Source organism: Peromyscus maniculatus, chromosome 2 (assembly GCF_049852395.1).
Source record: "Peromyscus maniculatus bairdii isolate BWxNUB_F1_BW_parent chromosome 2, HU_Pman_BW_mat_3.1, whole genome shotgun sequence".
Taxonomy (NCBI): domain Eukaryota; kingdom Metazoa; phylum Chordata; class Mammalia; order Rodentia; family Cricetidae; genus Peromyscus; species Peromyscus maniculatus.
In genome coordinates this window covers 160,622,175-160,638,961 of record NC_134853.1, presented here as the reverse complement: position 1 = coordinate 160,638,961, position 16,787 = coordinate 160,622,175, and the positions used below count along the sequence as shown (strand labels likewise).

The following is a 16,787-nucleotide window of genomic DNA, read 5'->3' as shown; positions in this document are numbered from 1 at the left end:
TGTTATTTATCCCTGCCACATTCCTAACAGGAAAACAACAACGGCAACCAAAATAAATAAATAAATAAAAACTAGCATGAATGACTCCATGTTGGCCTGTTGGGGGTAGTGCAGGAGCTCAGTTACTTATAGGTCACTTGAGCAGCACAACCTTAGGCACTGGAACGCAAGTAGAACTCAATGGTAGAGCACTCACTTCATTCCCTACACGGGCGGGGCGAGTGAGGGTGTTGTAGGCTTTAGTGTCATTTTTTCAGTTTTTTTGCAAATATGAAAATATTCATTGGTAGCTTGTACATGCCAAGGTCTGTTGAGACGGTGTTACAGTGCTGAACAAGACAGGTAAGAGACCCTACCTATGGGAGCTTACATTCCTGGAAGAACCAGGCGACAGACGATATGGAATAAATAAATAAAAGATACAGCCGGGTATGGCAGCACTCGGGAGGCAGAAGCGGGTGGAACTCTGTAAGCTGGAGGCCTGCCTGGTTCACCTGGCGAGTTCCAGGCCAGCCAAGGAGACACAGGGAGACCCTCGGAAACAAACAATTAAAACAGCATGCTAGATTTAGTGATAAAAGCAAACGATTACATAAGATCTCAACACGAGGCATACATAGCATAGAAAATACATCCCCTGAGACCTCGATCACAGACGCGAAAAATGTCAGCCTTATTCACCACACCCCCTTCCCAGTGCTTGCTTAAGTCCCAGACTAGAACATTCTTGATGATAAACAGTATTTTGAGTCTTGAATTCTAGGCTTTGGGCAAGTCTTTGGCCCTCTCTGAGCCTCAGTACATGGAGAGGTGGACTAGAAAGAATCCCTAAGGTCGGCTCAAACTCTGACGCTCTAGGATTCTATGAATAGGGTTAAAGTGAACTGGGACCAGCGACCGCGTCCCCGTCCTAGCAACTGTTGCTAGACGTAGGCCATCTTCTGGCAACCAGTGGAAACCCCTCCCCGGTTCCGGGAGGTCTTCCTGGCATCCCGTGATGCTTAGCGACTCCGCCTCGCTAGAAAGCACGTTCTGGCCTCGCTGGTCAAGATCAAGCCTTCGGACCTAGCAGAAGAGCGCGCTCCGTTCCTATAGCAACCACGCCAGATCCACGTGCCTACGGTGACTGGCAGGGGCCAAAAAGTTCGCCTAGCCCAACCTGTCCTGGGCGCGCTTTCGGAGCGCGGCGTCTTTAAATGTCACGTGACGGCTCGAGCCTGGGCCCCGCCTCTTTCTCCTCCCCAGGTGCTCCGGTGTGGACTGGAAGCGCCGGCCCCGGCGGATTCACTGGAGCACGGACGCTGCGGCCGGTTGGGCCGGTGCCCTTTCCCGGTAACTCCTTCCCGGCGTGACGCGCGGACGCGGCGGGGCCCCACAGGCTCGGTGATCTCCCGTCAGGTCCTCCGCGTCCTCAGCCCGCGCTGGGCCCTGGGGGACCCGGGAGCCGACAGGAACCGGGGCGGCGGGGGAGGGGGCCGCCTCCCGGAAGGTCGCGACCCGGGCGAGCGCCCGAGGCCGAACTTGGTCCTGCAGAGCCTCCGGGGAGCCGCCGCCGCCCGCCTTTGGGGACGCCGAGGGCTACCTGTTGGCCAGGGCGTCCCCTGCACTGAGGCCGGCCCCCTGGAGCTGGAGAGTGTCAGCCAAAGAACTTCCCCACCGCACCCACCCAGCCGGACTGGTGGATTCTGCTTAGTAAACCCCCTTACCCACTTCACTCTCCCCTACCCCCGCCCATGAATATCCTTCTAGGTGCTAGTGTTCAGTCCCACCCTGTCAGCAAGAACACAGGTTTAGGCCCTAGAGTGGTGGTGGACAGACACCCCCCTGCCCCCCCAATCTAATCCCAAAGCCAGGTGAGCTCGGAACAGGTTGTCTTAAGGGAGAAACTGGCTTGCTTGTGGATTTTACTTAGTGCGTGTACAGTTCTAAACAGTGGCCTGCTGGTCTGTGAAGACTCCCAAACAGCGTTTGCCTTGCACCTGTCAAAATCCACCCTCCTAAGGTGTCAGCCACTGAACCTTAACACTGTGAGGCCAAGATAAATGTGATCCATGAACACAGTGTGTGGTATAAAAGATCATGGCCCTGTGTGTGTCCCCAATACCACACCATCTCATCAACCAGCCAAGATTATTCCAAAACCCACATTGAGTTCAACCCTTCAGCAGAGTTGGAGTTTAAACATTTTAAAGCCATGCCTATTCAAGTCTTTCCTGATAGTTTTCTTTAAATGGGAAAAAAAAAATTAACCACTTTTTCATAGCTGAAGTTTCCATAGTCAATAATCAAATTGCTAACCGAATTAAAGAACAGCTTCTTATTTTCTCCCTTGAATGAACATTGTGAAAAAAATAACAGCAGGCTTACTGAACATCACTGCACAGTTACTTTTAAACCGTTTTACTTAAGTATTTATTTAGTGCCCAGAAATGCCACAATGGTCCCAGACTCTAATTTAGTACATGATAAGTTGGATGATGATTTTATGACTTTATTTCCGAAGCCGATAATTCTAAGTTTATTGTAAGGACAGATGGAATTGTGTATTTGCAATGCAGTCTCCTGGTCATCCTGAATATATTCTCGTGGTTGCTACTTATTTCAGCTCGTCCATTTTCAGTATTTTTTCGTTTTGTTTTTCAAGAGAGGGTTCTCTGTGTAGCCCTGGCTGTCCTGGAATTTGCTCTGTAGACCAGGCTGGTCTTGAACTCAGAGATCTCCCTGTATCTGCCTCCTGAGTGCTAGGACTAAAGGTGTGAGCCACCACTGCCCAGCTTGGGTTTTGTTTTGTTTTGTTAGGATAGAGTCAACTAGACTGACACATTCCCATTTTTTTTTTTAAAAAAAAATCTTTTGTTTAATCCTTTATATCTTTTATCTCCTCACCTAAAAAAGCAAGACTGTCCAGGTTTCTGCCCCTGGAAGCTAAAGTGACCTTTTAATATTCCAGCTCTGGGAAGGAAGAGAGATGGAGGTGAAAAAGCTGAGCGTTTCCTGGTGGTTCTGGATAGTTCTCTTTCTGACCCTGCAAGGCCTGTCTGCGTTGGATTTTGACCCATACAGAGTCCTGGGGGTCAGCCGCACAGCCAGTCAGACTGACATTAAAAAGGCGTATAAGAAGCTCGCCCGGGAATGGTATGTGAAACCAAGAATGGAAGTTTAACATACGCTAAGCAGTCAGCAGCTGGCTGAAGCCTAAATTACGATGGCTTGTCTGTCTGTTTCTGTGTTCAGTATATATAGCTGTCTAAAGTATTGGTATTCAGCTAACGGCCTATGTCCCGTCATTTCTAGTGATCACAAAACCTGTGTTTACTTTGACACACACACACACACACACACACACACACACACACACACACCCTTCAAGAATGGCTTAGAGCATTGTCTTAGATACTGTTGGATATTTAATGTTAAAGTAATAAGTAACTTTGAAGCCAGGTGTGGTGACGCATGCCATTAATCCCAGCACTCAGGAAGCAGGGGCAGGCAGATCTCTGTGAGTTTGAGGCCAGCCTGGTCTACAGAGAGAGTTCCAGGACAGTCAGACCCAGACAGAGAAACCCTGTCTTGAAAAAAACAAGAAAAAAGAAGTAACTTTGATTAAAAAAAAAAAAAAAAGTAATCAAACTGAACATGGTACCCTACACTTATGATCCCAGTACTTGGGAGGCAGAGGCAGAGGCTCACCCACCCTGAGTTGAGGACAGCCTGGGCAAATAAAGAAGGAAAACAGTCAACAATGATTAGATGTCTTTCTTTTTTGTTTTTGTTTGTTGGTTTTGTTTTGTTTTGATGCCTTTCTTGGAGACAGGGTTTTCTCTGTGTAGCCCTGGCTGTCCTGGAACTCTCTGTGTAGACCAGGCTGGCCTTGAACTCAGAGATCCACCTGCCTTTGCCTCCCAAGTGCTGGGATTAAAGGTGTGAGCCACCACCATGCCTGACCTATAAAGTAATTCTGTTTTTTAAAGATATTAATTTTTATTATGTGTATATATCTGAAGAGGAGATGGAGTTACAGGCAGTTGTGAGTGGCCTGATTGTGAGTACAGGAACTGAACCCAGATCCTCTGTAAGAGCAGCAAGTACTCTTAACCACTAAGCCATCTCTCCAGCCCCTATAAAGCATTTCTTTATGGGTATAAATGCTATAAGGAATGTTATACAGTTCTGTTCTCTAACTCTCTGTGCTTTAAAAAAGTTTAAAATAAGTACTTTGGCCTCCAATTTTAAAAGGAAATTCAAGAACCAAGTGTATTATATTACTTTTAAAAAAAATATTAAGAGAGCTATCAGAATTTTTTTTTTTTTTTTTTTTTTTTGAGACAGGCATCTTGCTATGTAGCCCTACCTGGCCTTGAACTTGCTATGTAGATCCAGCTGGCCCTGAACTCATAGGGATCCCCTGCCTCTGGAGTGTTGTGTGTACTCATGAGAACTATCACAATTCTACCTGTGTTTTCAGGATTATAATTAGCGAGGAGCAGTAAGTGTTAATCTATTTTAGGCAAACTTCTCTCAGGATACCTTCAGCCAAGCCAGAGAGGCACAAGTGTTAAGTACCCCAGAAAGGGGAACAGGAGTACTGTTATTGAGCACCTACTGCATGCTCACCGTCTCATTGTACCCATTTGATTAGCCCATGCAAAAGATGTTTGAACACGATATACAAACAGAAAGGTCAGAGCTCAGAGCTGGTAACCCTGTATCGCCTTTGGCTTCTCGATCTCTTGCCCACTGGTGCATGAGTACGGTTGAGCAGGTTAGTGCTTTGGCGGGAAAGAGTGTCAAGTCGGGCGGCTGCATCACTGCCCTAGGCAGATGAGTCTGTAACCTTGCCTAGCTCTGGCTGGCACCATTCTTCCTCACTGAGCAGATTTAGCTTGATTCTAAACTAGTTGTGGTAAAGGTCAAAGGTCGTTTATAATGTTATGAATACATGTTTGGGGCTATATTCATATCATAAGGAATCTACAGTTGGATGCTGAAACACATTGTCGAATAATGCATGGCCTCTTTCCAGTAATTCTCTGCCAAATTGGCTTTCAGTAATATTTCAGGGCCATGCCTCTCTGTGCTTAAAGCAAAATGACAATCTGTAGTTATTCCAGAAATAACAGCCTTTGGACAGGATATATAGCCTTGGCTGGGCAGAATGTTAGCTTAAGGATGTGGGACCTACTGCAGTGTACAGCTGTGACTTTTCTATCTGGAGCTTTAAAAGGTGTTCTGCTATTGACTAAATGAACTGTGTCCTTTTCCTCCTGTTAGAGTCTCTTGGAGTAATTCATGACCATGCAAATGAACAGTGTTGGCTCTGTGCATTGAAATCGTATTTTATTTGCACGTTTGTACCGTCCTCCTGTGTTCTCCCCGTTGGGCCTTGGCAGTGTTTCTCACTTCCGTTAGTCTGTGTCTCCTCTAGAAGGATTCATAGAAACATTGGAAGTGGCATTACAGCCCTGCTTGACTTCCAGAATGATCCGAGGCTAGGGAAATGGTTAGCAGTCGGACCGTTTTTGCCAAGTGCTTTCCTAAGGGTTTCTTAGACCTCACAAAAACTGTTACTTGCTTGGTGAAACCATGTGAAATGACTGTGTTTTCTGTCAGGAAAACTGTATTTCTTGCCCAAGAATTGTCTCATCATGGGTACTTTTATTTGCCATGCGTGCTAGCAGAGTACCTAAGGCCCCCAGAAGAGAAGCAGATTGTCGTAACATGCCTTGCCCAGCCAAGGTGCATCAGTCTGCCTCATTCTTACTGAAATGATTTCTTTGCATCTCCATTTCTATTCCTTCAGAGGTCACGCTGACAGTCGAGCCCATGCACAGTGTTTCCTTCACTATGAAATTCAAAGTTTGCCTGGCATGAGGCAGCTCATGAATCTGTCTCACTCCCTGAACACAGCATTGGACAATACTCCCCTAGGGCTGAACTTCCCTTTTCCAAGTACTTGCAACTTTGAGAGGTCTCCACTTTTGGGGAAGTATTTCTTATCAGTTCAGACTGTCAAGTGCCTTCCAAGGTTCTCAGCTGACCTCTCATACTCAGCTGCCACAGACCCTGCCTCAGTCTCCTGCAAAGTCTCTCCCGCTCTTCCTGCCCTGTGTAGCTCTTCCTGTCAGTCATCATTTGCAAGCTTGCACAATTTTATCCGCTCCTCCTCTAACCTGATTTGAATATTAAAAGAACCAGAAACATGCTTTGGAGCCGCCATCCCATCCCCTCAAGTCCTGCTGTTTTCCTTGTGCCTACCTGGCACTTACTTTTTAACCTCAGTGATAGTTAATGCAAGGATTCAGTGGGGAAGAGCAGGGTGGAATCCAAGTTCAGGTCACATGAAGTTCCTTGTTTTTAGAGAGTGAAATGTGGGATATAAACCACTCAGACATTCCTGCTTAGATAAGTTTACTGAATTGTAGATTTTTTTTTATTTCAATGCATTTGATGAGTTGTCAGTCTTTCCTACTTCCCTATGAATTGTTTTCCTTCCAAGAATGTTTGCTAGAAGAAATTTCGTAAGGTTAGTGGATGTGATTATATAAAGAATAAATGGGTAGGCGGTGCTGGTGCTGGTGCACGCCTTTAATCCCAGCACTTGGGAGGCAGACGCAGGTGGATCTCTGTGAGTTAGAGGCCAACCTGGTGAGAAACCTTGGGGGGGGGGCAATAAATAGGTCCAGGCTTAGTGGTGCACACCTTTAATTCCAATACTTAAACGGCAAAAGGAGGTGGATCTCTGAGTTTGAGGTCAGCCTGGTCCACAAAGAGTTCCAGGACAACCAGGGCTATATAGAGGGACCCTGTCTCAAAACAACAGCAAAGAATAAGTGGGGCTGGGTGTGGTAGAACTGGCCTGTGATCCCAGCTCTCATGATGCTGAGGCAGGCAGATGAAGAGTTTGAGGCCAGCCTGAGCTATATACCCAGCTCCTGTGTCAAACAGTCACGGAGTCTCTTCATGTCATGACCATCGAAATTCTTTATGAAAGTCTGATTTCAGTCTTAGAAGACAGCAAGGAAGCAAAGGTGACCACTCTCCAAGACCAAAAACCCCCAGAGCTGCCAAGGTGAGGCGGTGTACACCTGCAGTCCCATACTCCAAGGTAGATGCAGGAAGCTCAGTAGTTTATAGCCAGCCTTGGCTACCTGAGACCATGTCTCAAAAAACAGTTTTTGTCCCCAGAGAAAATGTCCTGTGTTCAGGGGAAAAACTAGAACACCTGCAAGACCGACATGATGCAGCGAGGGAGCACTCCTGTCCAGGGACAGCATGAATGACTGGGTTAGCCTCCAGCCAGCCCTCTTCAGTCGTGCTTGAGAACAGGATGAGGGGACATCTGTGTCGCCTCTCAGCAGCATGCCATGGTGCTCTGTGGTGCTCTGAAAATGTGCTCAGCTAGAGCATCTTGAGAGGAAATTGTCTGTGTTTAAGTTGCATCTTTTATGGTCATGTGAAGCAACTGATTGTTTCTACCATTTATTTTAGAAAACAGTCCTAACCAAACCACCTTCCCCTTGCTTCTCTGATGTTGTAAGCTGTATATAAAGTTATAAAGTGATCATGCATAAAAAATTCTCTTCTCACTGGTGCCGTCTATGTTTCAGGCATCCCGACAAAAACAAAGACCCTGGAGCCGAGGACAAGTTCATTCAGATCAGCAAAGCCTACGAGGTACCATGTCAGATGCTCCAGTGCCTCTGCTAGCATCTAGAAAATGGGGTGGAGGGGCTGGGGATGGCTCAGCATCTCAGCCATACAAACAGGAGGTCCAAAGTTTAGATCTGCAGAGCCCACCAAAGGCCTGATGGGCCACCTGCAATTGCAGCGCTCGGAAGGCTGAGAAAGGATCCCCAGGGCAGCCGGCTAGTTAGGCTAGCCTTGGTGAGAGCTCTGGGTTTGGTTGAGAGACTCTGGCTGAGTGAGTAAGGTGCAGCTTTGGGCTTCCACAGCACATGAGCTCACATACATGCAAACAGAAATGCAGACACATACACAGAGCACAACAAAAGGAACACAGGCCAAAGGTGATCAGTACCATACCATCCCCTCAGCAGGGCACATTCCCCACCCCCTGACCCAGTTTCCTCATGATGTTAGAGAAAATCGCTTTGCCCCTCCAACATGTTGAAGCAGGTGCCTGAATGTTTCAGCTCCTGGAAAACCTGGCCCACTTTGAAAGCTTTAATTAGAATTGTGCAGTTACCCAGAGCAGATGTCTGTTATGACTGTAGACACTTAGGTTAAAGAATCACACACCAGTTTGCCTGGTTACACAAGGTTGCAAATAACTTTAAAACACAAGATTTTTGTTAAGTCTCCAACATGTCACCTTAAATAGCATGACCTAGAATACACATAAGTGGTGAATCTTGGCTGCCTGACTTGTCAGGGTAATGTGCTTCAGCAAATAGTACTTAGGCTGTACAGTGACTCATCACCTAGAAAGATTATCGAATTTTAGTCTTCAAAGTTACCGTTCAGTAAATCAAAGTAGGTGGGGAAATTGTTCAGTGGGTAAGGGCTCCTGCTGCCAAGGCCAAAGGCCTGTGTTCGATCCCCCAGACCCAAGTGGCGGAAGGAGAACACTGACACCTGCAAGTTGTCCTCTGACCGCCACACCTGTGTTCTGGCAGACATTAAGTAAACGTAAATTTAAAAACTGAGGTCAGCTCATGCACAAGGCACTGGACTCTACTCTTTGGTTACTTTTTGGTGTTCAATCCTACCAAATCCAAATGATTTTAACTCCAAAGACACAGCCAGGGTAATCTTGTGATGGATCCTGGTGATGTCATTATGTCGGGTCTTCTTTGTTACTTGTTTGCTAGTATTTACTGAGATGGTTGACAGCCTTAATTTCAATATGAGTGTGGAGACCTCAACAAATTAAATTTGAGGGGTTTATGTTTCTGTTTGGAGGCTTGAGATTAACCTTTTTATTTTGTGTATGTGTGTATTTTGTGGGTTTCCAAGCTCCACAGCACTCATGTAGAGGTCAGAGGAAAACTTGCCTGAGTTGGCTCTCCTGCCGTGTGGATTCTAGGGATGGTCAGGTCAAGGTCTCCCCCTCCTTTTCTCCCTCCCCCAGCACCCCTACTCTACGTTTATTAGAAATGTACTTGTGTCGTTCCGGCTGCTTACAGAAAAGCCCTGTGGGGCTGGGCTGGGGCTCGGTGGCAGAGGCCTTGCCAGGGCACACAAGGCCTGGCTCCAGTCCTCAGTCCTGAAAGAAGAGAAGCGAGAGGAAAGACCTTTGGTAAACCACTTCCTCCTTCAGACTCCTTGTCTCCTTGCTTGTAGATTCTGTCCAATGAGGAAAAGAGGACCAACTACGACCAGTATGGAGACGCTGGTGAGAACCAGGGTTACCAGAAGCAGCAGCGCGAGTACCGCTTCCGCCACTTCCATGAGAACTTCTATTTCGATGAGTCCTTCTTCCACTTCCCCTTCAATTCGGAGCGGCGGGACTCCATCGACGAGAAGTACTTGCTGCACTTTTCCCACTACGTGAACGAAGTGCTTCCCGACAGCTTCAGGAAGCCCTACCTCATTAAAGTCACGTCCGACTGGTGCTTTAGCTGTGTCCACATCGAGCCTGTCTGGAAAGAAGTGGTCCAGGAATTGGAAGGATTGGGTAAGTCATGTCCTCGTTAGGATACATTTATACAAGAGGTGACACTGGTCATGCTTTTTTTTTCTTTTGAAGGTTCATGTGTTTTATGTATATGAGTGTTCACCCACATGTATGTATATGTACTGCATGCATGGAGTGTACATGGAGACCCAAAGAGGGCATTGGATTCCATGAAGCTGGAGTTAGAGAGGATTATAAGCTGCCATGTAGGAGCTAGGAACCGAACCCGGGTCCTCTGCAAGAGCAGCAAGTGCCCTTAACCACAGAGCACCTCTCCTCACCATTCATAAATTTGTTCTGTTTACCACTTGGATGCCTGGTGCCTGGGGAGACCAGAAGAGGGTGTCAGATCCCTGGAACTTCAGTTACAGAAGGTTGTGGGAACTGGGAATCGAACCCAGGTCCTCTGTAAGAGCAACAAGTACTCTTACCCACCGAGCTATCCCTCTAGCCTCTCAATTTCTTTTTTTTTTTTTTTTTTTTTTTTGGTTTTTCGAGACAGGGTTTCTCTGTGTAGCTTTGCGCCTTTTCCTGGAACTCACTTGGTAGCCCAGGCTGGCCTCGAACTCACAACCTCTCAATTTCTTAAAGGCATGCACCACTATGCCAGGCTTTTTAATTGTTATTGGGTAGCGGGGAGAAGCTCGTGTCGTGGTACTCTGTGGAGATCAAAGGAAACTCTGAGGACTCCGTTCTCTCCTTCACCTTTACGTGGATCCTGAGGAGTGAACCCAGTGGTCAGTGTTATGTGCAAACACCTTCCTGGCTCAGCCATCTCGCTGGCCCGCTGCTGTCCTTCTGCCTGATTGATTTGAAGCTTATCTGTGTGATACCCAGGTCCCTCATCAGAAAGCTGAGAGTACAGTCGGGAAGCTAGGAAGTCCTTGGCTACTAAAGCTGCCCTCAGGTGGTAGGAATGACACATGGAGAGAACCCATGGCCTCACACGAGGTGGTAACTTGCTAGGACTGCCATAACTAAATCCCACTGTCTGGGTGACTTAAAAAACAGGTTTGAGGGCTGGAGAGATGGCTCAGAGGTTAAGAGCACTGACTGCTCTTCCAGAGGTCCTGAGTTCAATTCCCAGCAACCACATGGTGGATCACAGCCATCTGTAATGAGATCTGGCGCCCTCTTCTGGCCTTCAGGGACACATGCAGACAGAACACTGTATACATGATAAATAAATAAATCTTTAAAAAAAAAAAAAAAAAAAAAACAGGTTTGAGCCAGCACTTGGGTGGTGGCAAAAACAGGAAGATTTCTCTGAGCTCAAGGCCAGGCTGGGCTACATACTGAGCTCCAGGACAATTTACTTGGGCTACAGAGAAAGCCCCTGTCTGAAAAATCAATTAAGTTCAGGAGAGGCAGAGATCTACCTGTCTCTGCCTCTGTCCCTCTGCCTCTCTGCTCCTCTGCCTCTGCCTCTGTGTGTTGGAATTAAAGGTGTATGCTACCACATCCAGGCTTATTCAGCACTTGGGGCCAGGAAAATTTTAGTGATACAGAGAGAATATTTGTTTTAGTGATTCTTCAGTGCTGATATTACTGAGTGTGTGTGTGTGTGTGTGTGTGTGTGTGTGTGTGTGTGTGTGTGTGTGTGTGTGTGTGTGCGCCAGCCACCTGTAGAGACACCTATTTGGTAATTTTAAAAGGAGTAAATTCAACCCTCAGGACCAGAGTTCTCTGAAAAGAGTGGACTGTGGACTTCTGGAAATTGTTGGGTCATCTTTGTTCCAAAACAAACCTTTAGTGTGCTGTGCAGGATACTCAGATACTGGGTTTTGGCAGCCTGTGTCCCTGAGCCTGGATCCAATTGCTCTGGAAGAGGTCGTGCGTGAGTTGAGCGTGGTGTGAGCAGAGGCAGTGGGAGTTGGTCACTCGTGGTGTGTACGGCATGAGGAGAGCGGAGATGGGGCAGGAGCCACTAACTTGAGAGCGTCTTGGTCATGAAGCGGAACTGTCTTACGTGGAGAGAACAGTGTGGATGCTAAACCTCTGAGCACTTTAGGACCACGGCTACATTACATTTCACAGATTACATTTTATTTTACACGTCTGAGCACACACGGAGGCCAGAGGATGACTCTCAGTTCTCTCCTTCCACTATGTGGGTTCTGGGCATGGAACTCTGATCATCAGGCATGGTAGCCGGGGTTAGATGTCACACAGAGGGACCACAAAGCAAGAGATGCAGGCAGTCACCAGGAGCTGGAAAGGGTCCAGATGGACTCTCCCTGCAGCTTGCAAAGAAAGCCAACCATGCTGACACCATGACTTAGCCCTGTGGGATAAACTGGACTCCTTGTCTCCAGAACTTTAAGATGAGAAATTGACATGGTGTGTGGTGACTGTTACCATAGCCAAAGCAACACCAGGCACCATCGCCTCCTACAGAAGGAAAATGTCGGAGTCAGGGATAAAGGCGGGTCATGAAAGACTCCCTGGGACCACTTGGCTGATAGCTTTATTGAAGAACTTGGTTGAGAGAGGCCACAAACTGGTGGTTGGAAGTGAGAGGAATTCAAACTCGGGCATTGATTGTCTCCTGTCTCTGTGGTTGTGGTTATTTGTTTTTATGGGACAGGATTTCTCTATATAGCCCTGACTGTTCCAAACTTGCTATGTAGATTAATTTGGCCTTGAACTCACAGAGATCTGCCTGCCTCTGCCTCCCAAGTACTGGGATGAAAGGTTTGTGCCACCATGCCTGGTGAAAGCTGTCCTTTTATCTCCACATTCATACCATAGGGTATTCATGCAGGTGCACATGTATACACACACACAAGCAACAATAACTGCGGCGCGCTCCTCGGCCAGCGAGGAAGAACGACCACCACGCGAGGATTCTTCTCAGATCACACTTTATTGGAGCGCCTCTTGATTAAGGGAGAGCGGGAGGTGAGGGGCCCCGAGGACTAAACTGCAGCTGCTTATATAGGGAATCAGGCAAACGTGCCGTACTGTGATTGGGTCCCGCCAGAATGCTAGCACGGGGAGCCACAGGATAGGCTGAGGACATAAGGCCAATTACCATACTCGTGCATCATAGCCAAATATGGAGTTGTTTACAGCTAGGCTACCAGGAAGCCAGCGCCATCTTTGAATAGCGGCTCCCTACAAATAACAATAAATAATTGGGTGAAAACTAGAAGACACCCAACATCAGCCTCTAAGTGTTGGTGAGTGCAAACACACATACACACATACACATACACACACACACACACACACACACACACACACACAGAAGTAAGGTGCTGAGTGCCAAATGTGACGGTAGGAAAGCAGTTGGCTTCTTCCCATCTCCTGCACAGCTCCGTTGTATAAAAATGAATTGGTTAGCCAGGCAGTGTCACACACCTTTAATCCCAGCACTTGGGAGGCATAGGCAGGCAGATCTCTGTGAGTTCGAGGCCCGCCTGATCTATAGATCAAGTTACAAGACAGCCAGGGCTACACAGAGAAACCCTGTCTCAGAACAGTAGCCCACTTTCATTGTGCCCAGCTCTGGTCTGATGCTGGTGGTAAACCAGGACCCCGTCTTCCTTAGAGCCTTCATTCTAGAAGTGGAAGGCAGCTTATAAACAATGAGCAGAAAAGGACGTGTGCGAACTGTGCTAGCGGATGGGGAGCTGCAGTTGGGGTGCAGCTCAGAGTCAGCATGTACTCAGTGTGCTCAGGACCCCGAATGTAGCTCCCTGAACCGCTGTGGAAACGGTAAGCTATGGAAAGACGGAAAGTGAGTGGGTTTGGGAGACACTGCTTTAATATGGGCTGATGTGAGCCTTCTGAGAAGGACTTGAAGTCGGTGAGGATGTTAGCTAGAGAGACACCAGTGGGCCAGGACCAGGGCCAGGGCCCCAAAGCTGTAGCATCCTTGTCTGATCTGGGCTAGAGCAAGCTAAGAATAAGGAGGAGAAAAAAGAGGAGATGGGACCAGGGACCACACCGTGAAGGGTCCCATTGTCCTTTTTGAAGACCGTGGTTTGATTCCAAGTAGAGTGAATACTTCTTTGCCGGGTTTGGACAGAAGAATAGTGTGGTTCATTTAGAAGGAACAATCTGATGATTATGTGAAGAACAGACTGCAACAGGAAAGACCACTTAGGAGGCCACTGTAGCAGCCAGCCAAGAGGAAGCTGTGTGCTGTGGTGCACACCTGTAATCCAAGCACCTGGGGAGCCAGAGGCATGAGGATGGGGGTGTTCAGGGTCATGCTGGCTACATAGTGAGGTGGGAGGAGGGGGTAGAGGAAAAGGATTATGGGAGTGGTGAAAAGCTGCTGCATTGGCATCTTCTGAAGAGAGATCCAGGAGGCTGGCTGGCAGATTGGATGTGGGTGTGAGGGACGAGAGAAGGGTGGCTCTCTGTTGTTTGGGCTGTGTGCTGGGAGGAATGGAGCTGCCATGTTTGGAATGGCAGAGGCGGGTGGAGCTCTGGGCGAGGAGACCAGGAGTTCAGTTGCAGGTGACACTCAAGTCTCCCAGACGCCCCCAAAACAGTGTCTCCTTATTGAGTGTTAATCTTGCACTTAGTAGAGTAGCTGGCCCTCCAGACATCCAGTTAAATGAAAGAACAAGAGAAGACACAGGTGTTAACTGGAGCTCATGTCTGGTGAAAAAGAGGACCCCCCCTTACAGCCTGTGTCTTCGTATACACACACACACACACACACACAGAAAAAAATGAACAGCTGAACACCAGCTCCTCACAGGGCTCTCATGGACTCTTGAATGGTGTTAACTTAATGTTGTTTACTTTTTCAAAATTTGGTTGCTTTTTTTGTGTTTTTTGTTTTGTTTTTTTAATTTTGTAGGTGTATTTGTGTATATCGTGTTTGTGGAGGTCAGAGAACAAATTCGGGAAATCAGTTCTTGCTTCACACCTTGTTTTTCTGTTTTGTTTGTTTGTTTTTGTTTTTCGAGACAGGGTTTCCCTGTGTGTAGCCCTGGCTGTCCTGGAACTTGCTCTGTAGACCAGGCTGGCCTCGAACTCACTGAGATCCGCCTGTCTCTGCCTCCCAAGTGCTCAAATCAAAGGCGTGCGCCACTACCGCCCGGCTTCACGCCTTGTTTTAAGGCAAGGTCTGTCTGTACCTTGGTTCTACCCTGCTGTGTACTCCAGGATAGCTGGCCGCCAGGCTTTTCGGTGATCCTCTGCCTCCCATTTCTCCATAGGAAGGCTACGATTACACATGCACACTACCACATCCAGTGCTTTACGTGGGTTCTGAGGATCTGAACTCAAGTCACTAGGCTTATGTGGCAAGGTGTTTACTCACTGGGCCGTCTCCTGTGCCTTCTTTCCCTTTTTAAGGAATTTGTAGCCATGTTGGTGCTGTACACCTTTAGTCCCAGCACCCAAGAGACAGAGGCAGAGGCTGGTCTACATATAAAATTTTAGGCCTGCGAAAGCTGCATAGTGAAGCCCTATCAAGAGAGAGAGGGAGGAGATAGGGGGAGAGGGGGTACGGATTCTCTCAAATTATTGTTATTTTATGTGAATGGGCATTTTGTCTGCATGTATGTCCGGGTTTTATTTGAAACAGATGTGGTGGTTTGATTAAGAATGCCACCCATTAGTCGGGCAGTGGTGGCGCATGCCTTTAATCCCAGAACTTGGTAGCCAGAGGCAGTCGGACCTCTGTGAGTTCAAGACCAACTTAGTCTACAGAATGAGATCCAAGACAGCCAAGGCTATACAGATAAACCCTATCCGGGGGTTGGGGGAGAATGGCCCCCCCCTAGGCTTGTATGTTTGAATACTTAGTCATCAAGGAGGGTCAATACTTGAGAAGGGTAAGGAGAAAAGGCTTTGTCGGAGGAAGTGTGTCACTGGGGGTGGAGGTTTCAGAAGCCCAAGCCAGCCCCAGTGGCTCTCTTCCTGCTGCCTGTGGAGCCAAATGTAAAACTCTCGGCCACTTCTCCAGCACTGAGTCTGCCTGCACACTGCCACACTCCTTGCCATGACTACAATGGACCAAACCCTGAAACTGAAAGTGGCAATTACATACTTTCCCTTTGTGAGAGTTGCCTGTCATGGCGTCTTTTCACAGCAGCAGAACAGTGACTAAGACACAGGATCTCTCTGTAGCCTTGGCTGGCATGGAACTTGCTATGTAGCCCAGGCTGCCCTCAAACTCACAGAGATCCGCCTGCCTCTGCCTCCCTGTGATGGGATTAAAGGTGTGCATCATCACACCCAGCCCAGTGTGTACAACTATGCACCGAATATGTGCCTGGGGCCTGAGGAGACCAGAGAGGGTGTCTGATTCTCTGGAACTGGAGTGATGGACAGCTGTGAGTCACCCTGTGGATGCTGGGAATTGAACCTAGATCCCTGTGCAGCTAGTGCCCTTAACTTCTGCACTCTCTCTCCAGCCTAAGAATTTATGTTTTTTACGTTGTTTCTAATTGTGTGCGTGGTGTTGGAGGAGATACAGATGCAACAGCAAGCATGTGGAAGTCAGAGGCAACTCTGTGGAGGTGATTCTCCCACCTTTCCATGGGTTCCATGAGTCAAACCCAAGTGGTCAGTCTTGTACAGCAAGCTCCTTTACCCACTGAGCCATCTCATAGGCCCAAAGTGTGTATTTTTCAGTCTCTCAATAAAGTAATGTGTATAAAGGGAGATGTGGTCCCGAGGGCGAGAAGAGGTGACCGCTGTTGTGGTGCTGGAAGGGACACCGTTGCTGAGTCACTGGCCCTTACCTTGTTTATCCTTGTCTGTTTATGGGTAGAAACAGGGGTACAGATTGTTCTCTCTCTCTTTTGCATTTATTTATTTAGTGAGTGTGTGTGTGTGTGTGTGTGTGTGTGTACAAAAATGTACAAAGGTCAGAGAGCAACCTGCCAGAGTCAATTCTCTTCATGTCTTGTAGGTTCTAGGGATGGATCTCAGGCTTGGCAACAAACCCCTTTATCCTTTGAATCTTCTCTCCAGCCCTCTTTTTTTCTTGTAAAGCATTTCCTCATGACCTGCTCCCAAAATTAGAAATAACAGGCTTAGAAGATATTCAGGTTTGCAATTATTTGTAAATATTACCAGATTGTTCTAATAGAAAAACTGACCAATCTAGAGTTCTAACATTGGGAAAAAATGCTAGACAAGCTATTAGAAAAATATCTACTCCAACCCGGTCCAGTTT

At 47.5% G+C, this 16,787-nt stretch overlaps 1 protein-coding gene across 1 annotated transcript in view; it reads left to right on the top strand.

Moving 5' to 3' along the window:
• Positions 1-1,054: 1,054 nt before the first annotated feature.
• The window catches only part of Dnajc16 (DnaJ heat shock protein family (Hsp40) member C16), a 32,673-nt gene continuing 16,940 nt past the window's right edge, over positions 1,055-16,787 (top strand). The window contains exons 1-4 of the mRNA XM_006975453.4: positions 1,055-1,332; positions 2,951-3,135; positions 7,608-7,674; positions 9,304-9,637. Of these exons, the coding sequence (XP_006975515.1) occupies positions 2,969-3,135; positions 7,608-7,674; positions 9,304-9,637 (568 nt within the window). The 5' untranslated portion in view covers positions 1,055-1,332; positions 2,951-2,968. The remainder of the gene's footprint in view (positions 1,333-2,950; positions 3,136-7,607; positions 7,675-9,303; positions 9,638-16,787) is intronic.